The sequence below is a fragment of the Pelobates fuscus genome, chromosome 5 (genome assembly GCF_036172605.1).
Source record: "Pelobates fuscus isolate aPelFus1 chromosome 5, aPelFus1.pri, whole genome shotgun sequence".
NCBI classification, from domain to species: domain Eukaryota; kingdom Metazoa; phylum Chordata; class Amphibia; order Anura; family Pelobatidae; genus Pelobates; species Pelobates fuscus.
The window spans coordinates 337,325,789-337,348,537 of NC_086321.1; the positions used below are offsets into that span (position 1 = coordinate 337,325,789).

The window sequence follows — 22,749 nt, forward strand, 5'->3', positions numbered from 1 at the left end:
ATCACAAGCTAGTAAGGTGTAATCTGAGTCCCATATGGGCTTTAAGGTAGGACTTAATTATTTTGACCAAGGGAAATAGAAGCTATACAAGATATAATTGGGTGTCCTAAATGCAATTTATCATCTTTGTGTATCTCTGGAAGAAAGTATATCACTGGGATTTTTAGATGACTCACTCAAGAAATGGTGTTTAGATTGCTACTGAGACAAATGATGGAGAGCACAACGGTATCATAAGACGTGCTTCTGCTGTGTACAGGCACTAGGACCCTGCAAGAGCGCTCAAAGTGTTCTTATTTAGGAGGGATAGTTCCTAGGATTTTCAATCCTAAAGTCCCTCTTTTCAAATAGCTCCATATCTTTGGTATGTCTGAGTGTATAACAGAGATCCAATGCAATAATACTCACATTATTGTGTCTTTGCTAAACACATTTTTTGTAATTTAAATCAGTCTGTGTAAGACTTAGTAAGTCACTTAAAATTTCCCAGAACAGCCCTGCCCTTGGCCACACCCATACAATTAAAGTGTCCCTCTATGTCCATTTTAAATGTTTGGAGTTCTGGAGACAGGCCTCTTCATTGGGCAGTCACACCCCATTTCGGCATGGGTCCATCCAGATGCTTCATTGGGGATGGCCTTGCAAGGTCTGCTCACCCATCACTATTTATTACCTCCCAATGTTGCTGCGGGGCCAATCCTTATAAATGGAACCATCTGAGATACTTTTAAAAGGAGCAGAATGGTATAGGACCCAAAAGGGATGGTCTCTTCAAAAGTCCTTTTGAGATGGACTATTGATTAATTAAAATATCGATAAATATGTATAAAGAATCAGAATTTCTGATCTATAATGTGTACTATATTATGGGGGGGGGGGGGGGGGGGTGGGAGAAATAGCCCAGAACTACTTGTATTGCTGTGTCTCTACCCCTTCAAAATCGACATTTAGCAAATTGCTTTTTGACCATAACCATATGCTATTTTTTTTATATAAAGAGTGAATAAAGCATTACGTACAAGGCATCTTTGGTACAATTAATATTTTTTTATTTCTTTCTTGGCAAGATAAACCCTTTTGCATAAATAAAGATATAGATTTATTAGCGGAGATATAATTGAATAGTCGTAATATTGTTTATATATTAGAAGTAATAAGTGACCTGTGCTATAATAGTTTAGCATAGGTATAGCGCCAACACCACAGATTTACGCAACTCCTTTGATGCTAGAAACTACTATACATTTTCTACATATATTCTTTGTACACGTTTAAGGAGTTTATTTTTTGACAGAAAACGTTGCAGGTGCAAAATACTGCACAAGGCCGTGCAGAAAAACTTCCTAAAGCAGTAGACTCGTAGTTTGAATGCAAAATAATATCTTGCATTTTAATACCAAAATGTTTTTGTTTAGTTTGGTTCAAACTTGTAATCTCAGTTCATCTTCAGCATTTAGGCATTTTGGCTGTCTCATTATTTGAATTGGCAAGGCTGGAAGATAAAAATAATTATATGCATACATAGAGAACTAGTCACAAATTCTAGTACCTTGAGTAGCATAAAGGTTACCCAGAAGTGAAGTACTTGTATTGAAACGGGAACATACCTGCATTCTAAGGAACAATGGGAGAATACACTCATCTAAAAAAAAAAACCACCAAGACAGCCTGTGATTATAGTATGAAATGTCAAACTACGATGACCAAGACAAAAAAAAAAAAAAGCCTGAAGCTGGCACTCAGGAGGACTGCACAAGGATAGACATGCCAAGTAAATCTCAGAATATGAATAAATAACTACCCATCCCTTGTAACAAGGTTTAACCAACTGCTACTACACATCATATGTTCAGAACAGATCAATTCCACTTCTTAAAGTTAGACCAACTTCATGTAACGAATCCAGTGGAGGATTCTTTACGTGAAGTTACTGGACTAGGCCAAAGAATATTCACTCTTCCCCTGAAGTCTTTTGTCAATGCTGACAAAAACCTCCGTAGAGATCAAGATGATACATTTTTTATGAGGGATCCAAATGTATCAGAAATGCTTGAATGTTGCTGATATGTTCTCTGCTATTCTTTCCTTTGATTATGGAGAACTAAGGTATAATTTGACATGTTTAGGTTTACCAGTTAAATATCTACAAAAACAAAAATATTTAAGTGCAGAGTATGTTTTCCTGGCACTAGAGTGGTCCTTTAAGTGCTTTACATTTCTGGGAATTGCTGCTGAAGAGCAAGAAAGTCATGTTATGTGTGTTTTTGCCAAACCTTGTTAAATTAATGTCTCATATTTGTCAGGTTATTTAGTACCAGTAGGGTACTAAAAGACCATGTCCAGTGTTCTTAAATGATTTTTTTTTTTTTTGGTACACTGCAATGTGTTTTTACTTTCAGCAAGGGCTGGTGAAGAATTTTTGGTTACACAGGCAAAGATTTTTAAACTCCCCTCCCACCACCACCAATACTTTTCTACCCCAAGTTTGTGTGGCTCTTACACAGATATCATGAACACGTCTAACACTCATGATGTCTATGTACGCAAATGACTTTAAGAAGGCCACCCAGCATACTTGAGCAAAGTAGCCACCCCTACAAAATATTGTTTGTTTTTCATCCTCAACCTGGGTGCCCTAGGCTTGAGGAAGCCCTTCTTTCAGCTTTTTAAAAAAAAAAGTAACAATTTATTTTTTGCGGATAAGAAAATAAATATTCTACTCTATGCCATCTTCACTTACATTGTATCAATCATTTTACCCCATTTATTCTGTTAAATGTAATGAAAGGATTTAGCAAATTTACATCAGAGGGTACAGATTGATCTGAAGTATGAGCAAAAGAAACATGTTTCTCCATCTCTCTAAAATGCTTTTCATATCCAAAAAGAAGAAAGTTTACCAGTGACTAACAAGTAGGCTCTCGGTTTCAGGCTGGGGGTAAATACAGTGATGTGGCTTTCTACATTGCATTCTATGTTTAGAGCTCTAAAATTAATATTAGTGGACTATAGGGATGAGCAAACATAATATTTTCCAGGGTTATTTACTAAAGGGAGAATTCAAAGTGAATTTCAAATTCAAGGCCAGAGGAGCAGAAACGTAAGCACGGGTAACGTAGAGAATTCTTCAAGTTTGGCTATTTGGACCTTAAATGTGAAATTCCCTTTAGTGAACTGTAAAAAGCTACATTTTAAAACTGGCTTTGTATAATTGTTACTCTTCAACAGCTTGTCTAAGGATGATCTACAACCAGAGGTTTAAGGGACACACATCGCTGAACTGTATTTCAGTACTAAATTAATGCTGGTCTATATAATATGAATGTTTGACTCCATTTTCTATTGTATCCCCCATGCAAACGGTCCTAAGATCTATTTAAATGTATTTTGTGTTTATAGATAGATATACAGCACCTCTCTGAATACATAAGGAACATAAATTCTACAAAAGAAATGTTGTCCTTTTAACTGCCCTACTACTTAAGGTCAACTGATCATTTATACTTTTATAGCTATTAAAGGATACTTCTCATACAACATGGCTTTTGTTTTAATTGCATAAACTAGTTATAGATGGAACGGATAATCTAGTTTAAAGTGACATCAGAAGTATATATACAGCCAGTGTGTTAAATGGACAGTGTACAGTGCTGTATTCGCGCCACCACACACATTTAAGTATAATAAATCTCTATTGCATGTTTCCGAAAAATGAAAATTTTAGAATTAAAATTTCTAAGGAGAAATACTATAAAGAAATTATGGTAAATCATATTCATAAGCGATTGCTCGCTTTATAGCACACAACCAAACTTGGCTTCCAGCAGCTGATAAACTATACTTCCCAGAATTCTCTGTCACGTATAGTTCTATAATGGACTGGGACTTAAAACGTTGTAAGCTACAACACACATACAAACACTTGCTTCAATGAAATAAGTATTGAGGTTTTTCTGTGCTTTTACATATGACACTGGTTAATAATGTCTTAGTAGTTTAACACTAGGCTCTTGCTTTATCAAATGCAGTCCTTCTTATATTCAATATTAATTCTTTGCTGCTCACAATTTCAATAAAAACACTTTTTATGCATTACCCAATCACACAGAGCAGTACGCGGATATATTCGCTTGTGATGTTGCACTGTGGTTGCAAAGCAAGAAAGTAAACTTAGTGGCGGTAACGCAATGAGGTAACAAATTAAAAAGAAAAGACTCTGTATAATGTGTTATTCTATGAACCTCCACTGGCAAATGGGAAATGCAGGTCTTTAATTAAATGTTTTTCCCCCTTTATATATGCCAGACAAAACAGAGTGAAATTTGCAAACATATTAAGCTAAATACAAAGCACAGCCCGTATATAAAATCGCATGTATAATAGTGCCTATAGCACGGAGAGCCTTGTTTTAAAGGGTAAGGTCACGTATATGGAAAAACTGTTATGAATCAAACCTTTCTATTCAATCTTCTCTGTTTATAAAAACCAAGAAAACATGTCTGTGACTTTATCAACTTCTAGTCGCCAATTCTTACACAATGATATGGATTAACCTCTGGTAAATACTATATTATATCTCCAGTGATGATTGTTGTTGCTTTCTCTGTATATATATATATTTTCTGCCATAACTTCAGCTTCAGTAGGTTGTTCTGGCTCATTAACTATATACAGCCAGGAAGAATCTTGAATCAGAAATTATATGCAAAGTATCATTTTTGCATACGAGTTCATATTCAGTCTATTCCACATTCTTCCTTAATCAGTCATTATATGTACGAAGGATGCTGGAAAAACTCCTCTCCTATGAAGTTGTCCTTCAATGTAGCCATTCTGTAAAAACAAATGGAGCAAAGAATCAAGTGAGATTATATTGTATATGTTTTTGTTAAACATATTCAGGGATATTTATTAAAGATATCTGAAAGTGACTGTTTTTGTCTATAGTAAAATCCACCCACCACATTTCGTAGAAATCTCTACTTCAGAAGACTAGTACAGTTATTGGGGTGGGGAAAATTCTGCAACTTTTACAGACATAAACCATTCATAAATCCGTTCTGTTGGTGAAAACATTGTGCATATTGAAAAATTAATTTTGGGGTGCAAAAAAAAAAAAAAAAAAAGCAGGAGATGAAAATATGATCCAACATGTTTAGGAAATTGTGCAGAAAATTAGCTGAAATTAGAAAAGATTTATACAATTTGATAAATCTCTCCCATTGTTTGGCTAAAAAGGCATTAAGAATGTTAAAGGGAAACTCCAGTGCCAGGAAAACAATCCGTTTTCTTGGCACTGCAGGTCCCTTCTCCCTCCCACCTCCCATCCCAGGTAGCTAAAGGGGTGAAAACCCCTTCAGGTCATTTACCTGAGACCCCACCGATGTCCCTCGGCGGTGGTTTCGGGTCGGCGTCGCTCCTGCCGCGCACACGCATTAGGTCTTCCCATAGGAAAGCATTGAAAAAGATTTTCAATGCTTTCCTATGCGAAATTGAGCGACGCTGGAGGTCCTCACACAGCGTGAGGACGTCCAGCGACGCTCTAGCAAAGGAAATCTTTGCTATCAACGCGGAAGTGCTCTCTAGTGGCTGTCTAGTAGACAGCCACTAGAGGTGGAGTTAACCCTGCAAGGTAATTATTGCAGTTTATAAAAAACTGCAATAATTACAGTTGCAGGGTTAAGAGTAGTGGGAGTTGGCACCCAGACCACTCCAATGGGCAGAAGTGGTCTGGGTGCCTGGAGTGTCCCTTTAAAAATGCCAGAGGGAACCCCCTTCACATCTGAGAACATGAACAGACATAGAATAGAGTAACCAATGGGCATCTTTTGAAAGCAGACATGTTTAAATGCTCACTGAAGCCTTTTGTACTGGCTGGCAGTAACTTTAGCCAAACTTCAAGAAGACTATTATGCTGTATGAACTCACCCCTACCTTCCCTAAAAAAAACTGGTAGATAATCTATCATTCGTGATCATCTTATACTTACCTTGGAGCTTTATTAATGACACTTTTGGCCTACCACAACTCTTTAAAGGATTACTCAGATCATCATAACCACTAAAGACCGTAGAACCAGGTCTGCCCGAGTCCTTGGTGGTTTTCTGACATGCTTCCAGCTTCTGTAGAGCTGTAAAAGCGGTCACAATTAATTGGCTGAGTGTCGGCTAACCGCTTTCAGCCAATGACTGCCATTCTGTGCAATAAAGTTTCCACAGAATTGATATTAGCCAGCCCAATGATGCTGCCGGAAGTGGAATTACACCTCCAGTAACAGAGGGGTTCAAAGCAAAACTCTGCAGATGCAGACTCTAGGCACCATCACTGAAATAGTCATGTGCTTGGAGTAAACCTTTTTTATTTGGTAACAGACTTGGGAAAAGAATATGAATATGAAGGTGGTGAGTAAAAGTACCTTTGCCTTCTGCTACAAAATAGATATGTTTGTTATACAGGTTACTACTGTTATAAATTGTAATGCTGTTTGATCCCTGAGGAAGTTCCATTTGGAATGAAACGCGTAGGACCGATTGTTCCTCTATTTTATCCTAAGCTGGTGGTGATTGTTCACCTTTTAACCAAAATAAAGCTGCTGAATTGTTTTACCTACATCTATTGGAGTCCTGTGTTACATCTACTACCTTGGAGAGGAAATCAGCCCCCCCAATAACCTCGGGGGAGGCACCTTTGAGCGCTATATACATCTCCATCTTGTGAGTGCACTCATTTGTGGCGCATAATTGATCGTATTTATTGTATTACACTATATTTTGTTTATGTTTCTTTTCTAGATCTGTCCAGCCGTATCCCATATATTTGTTTTGGTTTTCTATATACTGGTAATAAGGTCGTCCTTTGGGTAGCGTTCTTGGGAGGCTGTTTATTGTGATTCTGAGCGAAGTATAATTTATACTTAATATTCACTACATTTACTGACACTGTGGTGATCTACTGTTTGTTGTGTATTGGTTTGAAACATTCCTCTGGTAGTGGGGGAGAGGGATCTGCAAGCTGTGCTTTAACGTACCACTTGTACTAAGGTGCTGTGGGGACCTTTAATCTGTCTTGTGAGCAATGCAGAGGCCCTGCACCTGAGCCACTAGCTCTGATAAGCACAGCCATTTTGTCTCATTCTGTCTCCGCACTACTAGACTAGATAGTCTCTTGCCAATACTGCAGTGTCATGTTCTGCCCTTTGGGAAGATGGAGGAGACAAGTCAATCACCCAAGACAGCACCCATCCCACCCTGCAGCAATGACAGCAGCCAATCTACGGACCCAGTTATCTAAGAGCAGAGTAGGCAGATAAAAGCATTGCAGTCCTTCATGCCTCCGCTTTTCAATTTGGACAGAAATTCAATTAAGACCCTGTCGTGGCCCATTGCCAATCCTGCTACGTGGCAACTAAACTGGAGACTGCAAGCTTTCCTGACCTTCTTGCATATATGGAGGTAAAAAACTGGATCATGTCCAAGACTCCCTCTATACCCCAACCCTTGGAATAGGGTGACGACATGAACATTACTATTTTGGGGACTGATCACCTGGTATATGTTATTTTGTATAATACTTACCCACCAATTCTGGTCCTCCTCCTCTGTGATCACGATTATTTCTCCTATACTAAATGTTAACTCATCTTCCCGATCAGCTGTGCAGTCAAACAACGCCTTCACTCGTCGAACCTTTGGCTTGCTCTTGAAAGAAATTAAGAAGAAAAGAGTAGGATCAGAGCCCTTACTATGATTTCATTTTGAAGATATTTGTGCCTCTTTCATGCACTACATTTCTCAATTATACTCTGTACCAACCTCATGCTAGTTGTGTTACCGGATTGTGTTATCATACCTAAATGGCTCACTCTATAAATACATCAAGTTCAACAATTCCAGTCTTCCCAAACATAAAGATGAAAATCTAAAGGAAACTAAACTCTCGATTCTAGAGATGTAAATGTTTTTTTTTAATTGAAGCATCTCTAGCCTGAAAAACTTTCTCGCTAAAGATGGAATGGGCTGAATAATCTTGGCCAATGTAGAGATACAAACAAATGATACATTAAGGGGTTGCTTCTCACCAGACTCATTCTCCGAGGCATTGGTAACGGAGGCTCCAGACTGGTAACTGGGATATTATATAGCTCATGTTGTGATGAGCAAGGGGAACTGGTGTTACTCTGGGCAGATCTTTGGTTTCCTGGCATTGAATTTCCATCTGTTCTATAATCAACTGAAAAAAAGAGAATATTGGTACTGAACTCATTCTGGTCACTTATAACATAGCAAAATAGATGTGTACAAAGAAGAGATGTGGAAGCAATGGTTATTCTTTAGGCTAAAAAGAATTAAGTTAGAACTTTAACTACCTTTGCAGTTCAGGCTGCTTATTTTAAATCAACATATTAACTTATCGGGGGAAGGCAAGGACAGACGCCTTATACGTTTTGTTTTTTTACCTTTTATGGCACTTCATCAATAAAGGAAGCTTATTGTACTGAAAACATACCGTAACCACACTCTGTCAAACAATTTACATCAATATTATGATTTTATTATTTTAACACAAAAAAAAAATTTCTAGCGTTCTAAACCACAAATTTGGTAGTTGCGGCTGTTAAAAGGTATTCATGACAGTTGTGGTTCCATGTCCAGGTCATACACAACTAGTTTGGCTAGGTTGTGTATTACCTTGTGTATGACCTCGGTTAGTTGACAAGAATTATAACGTCTAGGTCAAACCTTACTACAAGGGGGAATAATCTCGTATTGAAGCAGTGAGGAGCCTTAAATGTAGGACGACCATATGGTGTGACTAAATTTCCATTCTTATTTGTTAAGATATGCGATTATAAGTAGCCTTATAAGATGTAAAACTATTTTTGTATGTGCTCTGTTTTCTTAATGTGCATTTGTGCTTTCACAGCAGCACCATTATTAATAAATGCATGTTCTGGGTGTGCCAGAAGCAGCAGTGGTCTTAAAAATGGTATAGCCATATGCTGTGACAAAATCTCCATATTTATAGGACATTATTTAAAATAGCCTTGTAATATTTAAAATTATATTTCTGAGTGTGCATTATTAGCCTAATGTGTATTTTGGATATATCTTGGTCTTTAGAGCAGCACAACTATTAAGAAATGCAAGATGCGAGTGTGCCCCCTAAATCCCTTTCTAACAAAAAGATTATAAAACACCCAAAGATAAATCTACATTTTTTTAAAGACATGAAAAGCTAACCCCATGAAGATATTATGATATTTCTAAACATACCTTTATGTGGCGTTTCTGGGACTTCATGAAGACTGCTGAGCTTTGGAGAACCAATGCTGCAAATATCACGTTATATAGTTATAGTAATATGTAGGCTGAAAAAGACTCACATACATCAGGTTCAGCCTTTCACATGTCTTTATTACTACTCCTGATCCAAAAGAAGGTGAAATCCCAGAATAATGAGAGAAAAAAATCTGTGTCTCCAACCTGACAGTCAGATTTCGCCTTGGATCAACAACCTGTTACCCCAAATACTAAATATTATATTATATCTCGTAATAGTATGTTTTCTTTCAAAAAAAGTATCCCCATATTTGAAAATCGGAACAAAATCTGATAACGCCCTCTCAAGGCAGAGAAATAAATATCTATTTGTTCTTGCAACAAAGTATGTTTTCCTCTGCTATGCGCAAAATCTCCTTTTTCCAATTCTAATTTTGATATTTATTGTCCTTTGTACAGTCCTATTTATGAGCAGGCTACCTAATATATATTTACATTAAGTTATATTCTCCTTCTTTGCTAAAGGAAACAAATTCAGGTTTTCTAGCCTTTCTTCAAAACACATTCCTCTTCTTAATTATGTATCCGACATTTGCACTCTTTCTAGCTTCATAACACCCATTATAAAACAGGTGAGCAAAACGGCACCATGTATAATAAAGTATTACTACTGATTTATAAAAAAGAAAAAATATATATCTTTGTCCTGCAAATTAATACATTATAAAAATGACCTTCCTGGCCTTAGCAACTCCTACCTAACATTCGATACTGTTGCCTGTGCATTTCTCACCCAAAAATGCATAACTTTGCATTAATCTACATTAAATATCATGACACTTGGCTGCCCATATTCCCCAAATTTTCCAATTCCTTCAGCAGTGAAGCAATATCATACCCACATCGTATTATCGTTTCTGACACATGATTTGCAATGCCTATTGCAAGATCATTAATAAACGGTTTGAAGATAAGTGAACCCAGAACAGGAATTCCACTTAGTATATTTATCCAACTTCAAACATTTTCATTAAAGGAACACCCAGGGCACCAGAACCACTTCAGAGGCATTAGCTCAAGCACCAGTGACAGGCTGAAAGCGTCAGCTAACACTCTCAGACTATCCCTGCCCGCGCATAGCAAGTAAAGTTTAAAAAATTTAATTTCCCTCAAAATGAAATATTCAAGGCTTAACATAGTTTAATTGATCTTCGGATTCTCCTATGTGTCTAGTTGAGTTTAGAGCCCAACTTAAACTGGACAAAATATTAGCAAGCAATTGTCAGAATCTACACCCAGCAATTATTAGATCTGGGTCTCAATGTTTTATGAATTAATTGAAATATGTTAAACTATGTTATGATATATTGAAACATAGTTCCATTGACTCCATGTACACAACTTTAACTATGTCAATAAGTGCATTTTTGTCCAGAATGCAAGAAATTATTCAACAAGGGGGAGGAGAATACAAAACAACACACGCACATTTCACTATTTTTGGTTGGCAATCTACCTGTGGAGAACTATGGAATGCCGAATTGTTATTTTGAACAAAGCCAACATTTTTGAATAAAATAATTTATTCAAAATATGAAAATATTGAAAAATATAAATATTAATAATTTTAAAATGTTAGCCAGAAATATTACATCAAGGCCTATATTGGCAAGAATTCTTCCTAAAATTATTTATTTATACTGTGCATAATCATAATTACCTTGGTCTTCTGGAAACAACTTCTGACTGGAGAAATTTGGATGGGGATGTGCAGCATGACCCGTAATCTGAAACAAAAATCAGTGTGACCCTTTAACCATGGCTAAAAAAACACAACCTCTTCTAGGAAAGTTTCTAGGTTTCAAAACGAAAACTGGCTTAAGTGTATGATCCCACCCAAAACTTAAATTTTTGCACTCACAGCAATTACCTCACACTGTGCTGTATAACTTAAAATATGGCGCATTAAAGTGACACGGCCACAGATTGTAATAATGTTATTTGTGATTCACCATTACAGGATACTTGGTGCCAACATCAAACCCAGGGCTTCCCATGAATCCATTCAAGCCCCAGGTCCAAAATGTATCTTTAGCACTTTTTTTTTTTTAAAGAGCTTTTACTACTTGTCACTTTTAAAATATTGTAAGTGATAAGAGAAAATGAGTGCCTGTTACATAGAATAACTTATTTTGCATGTTTTTAATTGCTCCTTATATATAGAGCCTTTACCAAAATGCTGGCTGGCTTGACTGGACGGGCTGTGTGGAATGACTGGTCCAGGCTCTGAAAGCGCCCTCTTGTGCTTGGTAGTCAGAGGTGATGTAGGCGTCAGCTTCCTTTGGGGAGGTGAAGGACTTGCAGGGGGCGGTGGTGGTGGTGGTGGAACACTTGGCACTTGGAGAAAAATGAAAATTAGTTTATGATCAGCAGATCAGAGTCTCCAAAAAATAAAATAAAATATATAACCAATGATTGTCACCTAGCTAGAGCTGCACTAATGATAAAAGTCAGTGAGTGCCAGTCTTCTCTTTAAAAGAACACTCCACTAACCAAATACAAAATAAATTTATATATTCTGTGACTGTCCAATCACAGTCTTCCTAATGCAATTCAATGAGAAGTCTTTGCAAGGCAGGTGCTCTGGGCAATTGCTGCCTCTTGAGTTTTGCTCCACTAAGCTAACCAAACCAGGAAGTAACAGGAACGGTTGTCTGAATGACAGCCAGGGCAGTGTAACAGGGTTACTTTGTAAAAGTGCCAATGTCCATTGAAATCTGCACTTTTTGCAAAAGAAAAATGACAGGACACACTCTGCTTTAAAGGTCTGGAGTGTCCCTTTAAGAATGTATCAGTATACAAAACACCCCCCTCATTTCATCCATAACTTTACAACCTCCCCCCTTCCCTTCACCTGCTGCTTTTGAGGTTTGTTTATAGCTGTAGTTATGTTTTAAACGGCCAGTAACATATGACGCTCACTACATAGAATTCTTGTGTAATCTATAGGAGATAAATAATATGTTCAACTTAATATTTCCTTTTACCAATTGAAAGATGAGAAATTAGCTCCACTTCTTGGATGTTCTTTTTATTTTTTTATAGAAGCCCTAAGTCTGGATAGCAAAGTGGAGGCAAAGGGTGAAAAATACTTGTAGACTCGCACTGTGGCATTTTCAGTGTTTGTAAAATAACATACTCCACAGACCCACTGTTTTAATGCGCGGCAAGATACCAGTCTTCCCAAGCTTTTGCTGTGTGAGTTGACAAAAGCTGGTGACAGAAATACTGCTCTTTTTTTAACTCTAGTCAAACTGGACTTTGTCATATATTTTAGTTGTTTTATCTTTTAGTTGTCAACGCAGTTTTATTTAGATTCTATATTTTCATATTACTATTTTTGCATGTTGGTTATAAGAGGCACTGATCTATTAATCTTATTTCTAAAATTATTTGAGACTGATACCATCGAGGAGCATACAATGACATATGAAGTTTACAATATAGTTGGCATCATTTTTATTTTTAACATAAGACAGAAAAATAAACATGAACGAATATGAGACGAACGTGCCCACTGTAAGGAAGTGGCAAATTTAAGCCTGTGGTTGGCATTGTAGTAACTAAGATCACATAAACATGAGCCCCCTTGGCCAGGTTGAACCTCACACCAAACCCATAGATATGGCAACATGATTGAACGGAGTGGTTTCCATGTCACCTGAATGGGCCAGGGCCACATCACCTTGTGGGGAAGCTAATTAGAATATGGGGGCTGGAGGCATACATCGCTCCCCTTTTCATTGCTGCTATTAAGCTTGGCACATACATAAGCGATGTTTTGTCTTTGTGACACACATACCTCTGATAGGGTTGCGAGGTGGTAGAGGAGGTGTAAATGCAGAGGTCGGAGTCAAAGTATTTGTTTCAACACAGGATGGTGTCACACAAGCATCATACCGTTGGTCCTGAGACACCTGGGACGCACGTCTTAAAAATGATGTGGGGGGCCCCCTTTCTGAGAACGGAGTGCCTGGAGACTGGAAACAGCTATACGGACGGAACTGTCGTTCCTTCTTAATGGGACCAAGCTGGGGGGAGAAAATAGACTTGTTTTTATGGAACTATATAGAACCTCTAGGATAATGACTTTCACATAAGATAAGCTGAGTTCTCTTTGGCCCCTTTGCTACAAAAAGAGAACATATTTGTAATATCTTTCAGGCAGCAATACTTAAAAGGATCAGGAGATCATTATCAGTCTAAAGGCCACGTTTAAGTGAACTATAGTGTAACTATTCTAGAAGGGTATGTGGAAGACAAGCATGTATTAATTAGGTTTTTTTTTTTATAAACTGAGTAGAATAAGTAGTAGTGTCTGGCTTAAAAGTTATTTTTAAGTGGTCCACAAATATAATACTTCTTAGCCCTACTACTTCGGAGAAAACTAAATAACATTAAACTTAGAAATTATTATAAAGCTCTCAGACTACATTTTGGATATATATGTAGAAGAACTTCTTTTGGCTTTAAATATGCCCTAATGACACCTAATGTCGGAGAATCTACATAACAATTATCAAAATAGCTGTAGCCAGGGGCGTGGTCTGACTGCCGACAGAGATGGCCGCCTAAAGCCGGAGCTCCGCACCAGAGGCTCGTAAATTAGCACTATAATCAGCACCAACCTGATCCAAACTCGCCCAGACTCAGCCCCAGCGAACCCTAAGCTGCCAGCCCGCACCGATCGCGGATGTCCAGCCGCAAACCCGCCAAAAAGGGCCAAAAGGAAGCGCCATCAGTGGCGGAGATGTTCACGGCCCAGAGACCGTCGCCTCGTGGCACTGCTACCGACACGGGCCCCAGTGAAACACACCAGCCTGAAGCAGCCTCCACTGCCGCACTGACAGACCCAGAGGCCTCTTCCCGCGCCATCCTTAAATCGCTGGCGGAGGTAAAGGGATACCTCGCAGCTGAAATCAGCCGCACAGCGGCGGAAGTGAAGGCAGAGATTGCCGCCATTGGGGCCCGAACAACCGAAACGGAGCGCAGAGTAGCCCAGATGGTCACTGCGCAGAACGACACCGCTAAGGCCACCAACACCCTCAAACAAAAAATTTCTGACCTAGAGATCGAACTGGAGGATATATCTAACCGGTCAAGACGCAATAATTTACGTGTTAGAGGCCTACCAGAAGCTGTGAGGGACGAAGACCTGGAACAGGTACTACTACAAACTTTCCAACAGCACCTGCCTAACATACCGGATTACCTCTGGCTGATTGACAGAGCACATAGAGCCCTCAGGGCCAAAGTCCAGTCCGCCAAGGGACGTCATTGTAAGATGGCACTATTTCCAGACAAAGGAAGCCATACTTAAACAGAGCAGAACAAAACCGTTCCAGCATGAAGACGCCGAACTGCAACTGTACCAAGACATCGCGCCTGCAACCCTCCTCAGAAGGCGGGCATGGAAACCAGTTACAGATCTGCTGCGCCAGAAGGGAATCAGATTCGCCTGGGGGTACCCCTTCAAGATCATCGTCTTTCATGGGCCCTCACCATCCATACTGCTACCTTCAACAAATGTCCGAGACTTTCTAAAAGATCTGGATATACTGCTCCCAGAGGATCTGCAACTCCCGGTGACGGGCACCACGGACCTGCCACCATTGCCAGCTAGCTGGGAAGATCGCGACTCCCAAGTGGACTGAGTGATCGGACTGTAGCAAACCAGTAATGTATTAACTGACTCTGGACTTGCACACGCATCATAGCAACCATTTTATTGAACGCAATTTAATCGCTCACGGTTAGAGCAAGTTAAAGGGGTTTTGAGGTCACATTTCGGCCTCGGGGGTTGAGGCTGAGACAGGGGATGTGTGGGAGGGTGACAAGTGGGGTCCACTAACTAAAGAAACATGGGTGGGAGGGGGCGACCAACGGGGCCCCAGGCAATACGTTACCACACATTGTGATAGGCCATAACTGGGACAAGAAAGGGGGGTAAGAAGCAACAGGAGGGAAAAAAAAATAAAAAAAAAAAAAATAAAAAAAAAATAATAAAAAAAAAAAAAAATACCAATGATAATAATGAAAAAAGCATAAAAAGACAAAAAATTGAAAAACAATAATAATAACTGAAATAAAAATAAACTGCATTGATGGGATGGAGGGAAATGCAAGCTTACAGGGAAGAATGGGGCGGGAAGGCAGGACAGTGTCCAGTAACTACAATAGACCGCTGTCCGAAGAGCGGGAATTTCGGGTCAGGTGACCTGGTGCTCCCGCCTAAATCGGAGACCGGAACGTTAGGATAAGAGAAAGGAATAGACGTTACCAAACATTCCAAGGGTGCCTCTTCCCCACCCCCATACTGCATAACCGCACTCTCCCGGAGGGCAGTAATCAGGATCCCTGTTAGCCGCACCTTAACAGACAAAACATGGGTGGTGTACATAGCCAGAACCCGGGAGACTCTTAACCCCGCACAAGGCAGCACACTCCCTGACGCCACATACATAATACATAAGCGGTTTACTCCAAGCTCCGACTGAGGTATCCCCCCCCCCCCCAGACCAGAAAACCGAAATAAGGCGTAGTAACGCAGAGCGCAAAGGGCTTGCTCAGGCAAGGAATATACGAGTGGACGACCCATCCCCCCCCCCCCCCCCCCCCGGGATACTCAGCAGACACAGGTTGTTTATTCTTTGGCCGAGCCTCGGCAGGGTGCTTATCGGCTGAGTTTCCCCCCCGTTAGAGGAGATACCCTCAGCGCGGTGGATGCCCACCCCCTATAGCTCCTGGCGACTGGTAAGACCCGGATAAGTTAAATTTAATTTATTGTTTCACTATATTACGCTCATTGTGAACTTGGTTGGTTCACACTGCATATTGTACTGTTTTAATTAATTATTCATTTGCTTCTTCGTAGGTTGTATTTTCACTACAACCTCCTCTTTCTACCTACCCACTTCAATCTCTCCACCCTCCCCTTTCCCCCGTTCCGCACGAATACACAAGCGACCTAGAGGAGATTGGCACCTGAGGACGCATCTGCTGGGGTGGACGGCACCGGTTTCGACCTGAGCGCGAGATAGACTGACACCTCGCCCTAGGTCAGGTAAGCGGACGCACCATACCCCACACACAGACATGGACCTAAAGATAACCTCACTGAACGTGAATGGGTTAAATGTACCCAACAAACGAAGACTACTTCTGAGAGAAGTGCGACGACAGAGGGCAGACGTCACATTCGTACAAGAAACCCACATACCCAACGGCTCCCACATAGCCTTAACTGACCACGTATATACAAGGGCATTCGCATCCCGAGCCCCATGGAAGAAAAACGGAGTAGAGATACTCATCCATAAAAAATGCCCCATACAGATCACAAATATACAAACTGATACAGAGGGCCGGTACGTGGTCCTGTCAGGCACAATTCACTCCAACACATATCATTTAATTAACGTATATGCCCCGAACACTCCCACTCCAGGGTTCTGGGCAGAACTCGAGACAAGGATCTCCACCCTCCCAAGGGGCATAGTGATACTAGGGGGGGACCTTAATGCGACACCCTGTCCAGCGACGGACCGGGGAGGCGGGCAACACCTCCCACGATCACAATACAGAGGGGGACAGGACAAACTCCTAAACAACTTCATACTCAACACGGGACTACTAGATCCCTGGCGTATCCACCACCCGAGTACACGTGATTACACGTTCTACTCAGCCTCCCATGCCACCTACTCACGCATCGACCTATTTCTCACAAACAAGCTGGGCATGCAGTGGGTCAAAAATTCTGCGATTAACCTAATCTCCTGGTCAGACCACGCAGATATTGAAATAACCCTTAAAACTGCGGGCGCACGCACACCATGGAAGTGGAGAATGAACCCCTCCCTTCTTAAGAACCTACAGGTCCAAGAGAGTGTTAGACGCGAACTAACACAATATTTCCAAACCAACGACACCCCGGACATATCGCCCACAACCCTATGGGCGGCCCATAAGCCCGTTATCAGAGGCCTTCTTATTAAGCTAGCTACACAACACAAGAAGCAGAAATACGACAAGCTTACGGACCTACTCAAGCAATTACGCAGAACAGAGCAGCAACATAAACAAAACGCTACACCCACAACATATAGAGATTTACAGGAACTTAGACGGATGATCAGAGAGCTGATGGTGGACGAGGTCAGCAATGACATGCGCCACACCAAAAGACTCTTCTACGAGAAGTCCAACAAAATGGACACCCTTCTCGCAAGAGCCCTACGACCTAGAGCACATAAAACCACGACAATCATCGTCAAAAACGCACAAGGAACGGTCCTTACCAACCCCAGTGAGGTGAACGATGAATTCACACAGTTCTATACACAACTATATAACCACTCCCCCACCCTGACAGAGTCCAATACCGAGTACATGTCGGAGCTTCAGGCATTCCTAGCCAGGGCCCGAATCCCGAAACTTACCACAGACCTGACAGAGCCCCTGGGAAACGCAATAGAAATGGACGAAGTAGTTGCGGCTGTCGCAGGGCTTAAGGGGAACAAAGCCCCAGGCCCTGATGGATTTGACGGCACATACTACAAGACATTCAAGGACGACTTAATGCCATACCTAACCAACATGTACAAATGCTGGACACAAGGCGACACGCCACACCAAGACCTCTCGACAGCAGACATCACCCTAATCCCCAAACCTGATAAGGATACCACCAGCATCACCAATTACCGGCCCATATCCCTAATAAATTTTGACCTCAAAGCTTACGCAAAACTACTAGCCAACCGGTTGAACCCGCTCCTCACAACATGTATACACCCCGACCAAGTGGGCTTCGTCCCCACGCGACAGCTGTATGAGAACACACGAAGAGCGGTGGACCTCATATGGAGGACGGGCGAGAAACAGACGCCTTCTCTGATCCTCTCACTGGATGCGGAGAAGGCGTTTGATCGGGTCCTCTGGCCCTTTCTCTTCACATTACTGCGCGACATGCACCTACCAGACACATTTATCAACGCGATCCAGGCCCTATATGCGAACCCCAGAGCACAAACACTAGTACCAGGAACAACACAACGCCCCTTTGCCCTTAAAAACGGCACGCGACAGGGATGCCCCCTGTCCCCCCTCCTATTCATATTAGCATTGGAACCGCTCTTGAGGCTCATTAGGGAACACCCGGGGATCCGAGGAGTCAGGGTAGCGACAGAGGAGTTTAAAGTTTCGGCCTACGCCGATGACATCATGCTGACCCTCACCAACCCGAAAGACTCAGTGCCAAACCTTCTTGACCTACTCGACGAATATAACCGCGTCTCAGGGTACAAGATAAACGTTGACAAATCGGTGGGCATGCCCATCGGACTCCCAGACTCAGACATCGCATGGCTGGCCAACACATACCCACTGAACATTAGCAGCCGCCCAATTAAATACCTAGGAGTGGCACTCCCCCCCGACCCTAAGGACCTGTATGCGGAAAACCATAAAAGACTGATAACCACACTGATCAAAGACATTACCAAATGGCATGAAAAACCCATCTCATGGATAGGCAGACTACACAGCGTCAAGATGAATATCTTGCCGCGCCTCCTGTTCCTCTTCCAGGCCCTACCGGTACGGGTCACTAAAGGAGACCTAAAACCAATTCAAACAGTAATAGACGACTTCATATGGGCAGGGAAGAGGCACAGGATAGCGAGACAAACCCTGTATACACCCAAAAGCAGGGGCGGTCTCGGGCTACCCCATCTCCACGCCTACTACCTATCCGCACAATTAGCGCAAATAATAGAGTGGCATTCGCCACCTGACACCCACCGATGGGTCGATCTAGAAACGATGATCATGAACACGGACCTACCGCAATATTGGATCTGGGTCCCCAGGCTGGACAGACCGGTTCTCTCTACGACCTGCCCAGCAATCCTGAACTCGATCAGGATCTGGGACGCCACGGCACACAAACACGCCTTAACTCACCCCATCTCACCCCTAACACCGTACCTACGCAATAACGCCTTTCCACCTGGCCTGACAGCTAGAGATTTTCAGGGAATAGAGAACACGGGCATCCAAAGATATCACCAGCTATACCAGGCAGGTACTCTCAGAACATTCGAAAACCTCGCCACCCTGGCCCCATTAACCACAAAGGACCATTTCAGATATATTCAGCTCAGGGACTTTGCGGGTAAGACACAGGTAAGGGAGGCCGCTCATACCAGACCAACATTCTTTGAAAAATTGTGCATATCCGAAGGACCACGTACCGGCCTAATCACCCTCCTCTACACCCAATTAAGCGCACCTACAGACAAGACATACACTCCCGCCTATGTCACACAATGGGAAACCGATTTACAACAAACACTGGAGGGGGGAGAGTGGCAAGATATCTGGGAAGCAGCAGCAAAAACATCCATCTGTGTACTCCATCAAGAACAATGCTATAAAACTCTTATGCGGTGGTACACCACACCGGTTAAACTGTACCGCATGGGTAAAACACCCATTGACACATGCTGGAGGGGGTGCGGGGAGAAGGGTACGTACCTACACATGTGGTGGACGTGTCCCAAGGCAATGACATACTGGGAAGGAATAGCCCGCCTTATGACAGAAGTACTACACAAAACACTGACCCCGGACCCTTGGTCCTTCCTGATAGCCAGACCAGTTGACGACCTGACCAACAAAGAACAAAGACTGTTCAATAAGATATCCCTGGCCGCAAGGCGAGCTATGGCACATACCTGGCTACAAACTGACATGCCACAAATAGAAAAAGTCATCCACAACATCAAAGAGGCACACCTTATGGATAAATTGACAGCACAAATAAGGGACACATATCCTCAATTCATCAAGACATGGGAGCCGTGGGAGGACTATACTGATAGTTGAGAATGACATAGACGAAGTGACGTTTACTCAGGACCACACGTTTTGGAGATGGCCACCGGTGCCGGCCACCCCGATCTCATGGATGCCCATTCCGCACGAACGCAACCCTGTACTACCCCCCCCCCCTCCCCTCCCTCCTCTTCTCCTCCTAAACTTCTCTACTTCTCACCCAAACCCACTCTCGGGTCATATCATAAAATTGTTCATGTCATGAAAGGGTGTATAAGACACAGTTACAAGGCCACAGGCCGCAAATGTATAGCGTATATTGATACACAGAGATACAGAAAAAAAAAAAAAAAAAAGGTCTACACGTGGACAGCAGCTAGCATCGGAGCTGGAACAGAGGCCGAAGACATATCCTCGAAAAAGACCGATTGTCCTTACCTCACAAAACAAGGATAGTAAACTAATGTATATTGAAAGATGAACCCCCATTACTGTTCATAATTGCATTGGCTAGACCAGTCTTGTGTAACCTGGCATGGAACATCTCATTTATCATTGTATATTTGTACCACTGGCAAGTAATTTTTGTCTGTATAACCATACAAGCATATACCCTATAAGTATGTTATATCAAATTGACATGCATGAACCTATAAATAAAGATTTAAAAAAAAAAAAAAAAATAGCTGTAGCCACTGCCATGGGTAAAGCTAGCAAAATAAAATCAAACAACACAATTTTACTCCGTATAACTTTGAAACCGATGTATGCATCTTGGACAACTAACCAACCTTTTCATCAAGATCATCATCACTCTCATACATGTCCTCCTGTCGCAGTAGCCATTCATATTCCACATGAACACGCATATTAAATTGATTATTTTGAGCCTGGATTAACTACGGAGATAAGGAAGTTAGTCATAGAAACATAGAAAGTGACGGCAGATAAGAACCATTCGGCCTATCTAGTCTGCCCAGTCTGCAAAATCATTAATAAAAACATTCAAGAGAATGGGTCCAAGTACAGATCCCTGATACTGCATTGACTGCAACCCACTGCCTAACCCATTTAACAATATTGGAATCCAAACTTAAAGATTGCAGTTTATTGATAAGCCTTCTATGCGCAACAGTGTCAAAAGCCTTAATTAAATCTTGGTAAGCAATGTTTACTGCACCACCGTGATCCATTTTTTTAGTTACCCAATCAAAAAAAATCAATAAGATTAGTTTGGCATGATCTCCCTGAAGTAAACCCATGTTGTCTCTGATCTTGAATTCCTTGTGATTTTAGATGTTCAACAATCCTATTCTTTAACATGGTTTCTATTACTTTTCCCACTACTGAAGTAAGGCTTACTGGCCTAAAGTTGCCCGACTCCTCCCTACTACATTTCTTGTGAATGGGCACAACATTCGCTAATTTCCAATCTTCTGGAACTACTCTCGTTAACAATGATTGGTTAAATAAATCCATTAATGGTTTTGCTAGTGCACCACTAAGCTCTTTTAATAGCTTTGGGTGTATTCTATCAGGTCCCATTGACTTATTTGTCTTTACTTTTGACAGTTGAAACAGAACCTCTTCCTCTGTAAACTCACATGTAATAAATGACTCATTTGTCATTTTTCCTAACTGAGGTCCCTTTCCTTCATTTTCATCTGTAAATACTGAACAAAAATATTAATTAAGGCAGTCAGCTAGATCTTTATCCTCTTCTACATACCTTCCTTATTTTGTTTTTAATCTAACTAATCCTTGTTTTACTTTCCTTTTCCTCATTTATGTATCTAAAAATGTTTTGTCCCTTTTTTTTTTACTGACTGTGCTATTTTCTCTTCTGTGTGTGATTTGGAAGCTCTTATAACTTGCTTAGCCCTTTTCTGCCTCATCTTCTAGATCAATCTGTCCTCCTCATTCTGGTTGTTTTTTATAATTAGTAAATGCTAACTTTTTTTTTGGGGGGGGGGGGTTACTATTTTGGCCACATCTGAGGAGTACCACAGTAGTTTCTTGAATTTTTTGCTTTTACTGACAAGCCTAATGCAATTTTCTGTTGCCTTCAGCAGTGCAACTTTTAAATAATCCCGTTTCTCTTGGACTTCATTTAAATTGCTCCAGTCTGATAATGAGTCCTTTACACATATTCTAATTTTAGAAAAGTCTGTTTTTCTAAAGTCTAAAACTTTTGTTTTTTGTGTGGTGTGACTCAGTCACTGTTCTTATATTAAACCACACTGACTGATGATCGCTGGATCCTAATCTTTCACCTACAGTAATATCTGATACCAAATCTCCATTTGTTAACACTAGATCTAGTATGACCTCTTTATGAGTTGGCTCCTCAACGACTTGTTTAGACATAATCAAGTAGAAGATTTATACAATTTAAATACATCAAGTGAGAATGGGGGTTCATCATTATTATTCATAGAGTAAACCACTGAATATTAGATCTTTCATAGATTATTTCTTACCAGTTCTTCACAGAGGGAATGCTTGGAATTTTTTGCTATATCCAAAGCAGTTTCACCAAGTTCATTTTCTAGGTTGGAAAGAGAAGTTTCCA

The 22,749-nt window shown here is 41.0% G+C and overlaps 1 protein-coding gene across 1 annotated transcript in view; it reads right to left on the bottom strand.

Annotated features, from left to right (window-relative positions):
* Window positions 1-3,399: 3,399 nt before the first annotated feature.
* LOC134611655 (arf-GAP with SH3 domain, ANK repeat and PH domain-containing protein 2-like) overlaps window positions 3,400-22,749 on the bottom strand; it is a 173,827-nt gene continuing 154,477 nt past the window's right edge. The window contains exons 20-28 of the mRNA XM_063455760.1: window positions 22,658-22,725; window positions 20,969-21,076; window positions 13,141-13,369; window positions 11,511-11,675; window positions 10,999-11,065; window positions 9,273-9,328; window positions 8,078-8,229; window positions 7,575-7,697; window positions 3,400-4,833 (exon numbers count right to left, since the gene is read on the bottom strand). Coding sequence (XP_063311830.1) covers window positions 4,759-4,833; window positions 7,575-7,697; window positions 8,078-8,229; window positions 9,273-9,328; window positions 10,999-11,065; window positions 11,511-11,675; window positions 13,141-13,369; window positions 20,969-21,076; window positions 22,658-22,725 — 1,043 coding nt within the window. The 3' untranslated portion in view covers window positions 3,400-4,758. The remainder of the gene's footprint in view (window positions 4,834-7,574; window positions 7,698-8,077; window positions 8,230-9,272; window positions 9,329-10,998; window positions 11,066-11,510; window positions 11,676-13,140; window positions 13,370-20,968; window positions 21,077-22,657; window positions 22,726-22,749) is intronic.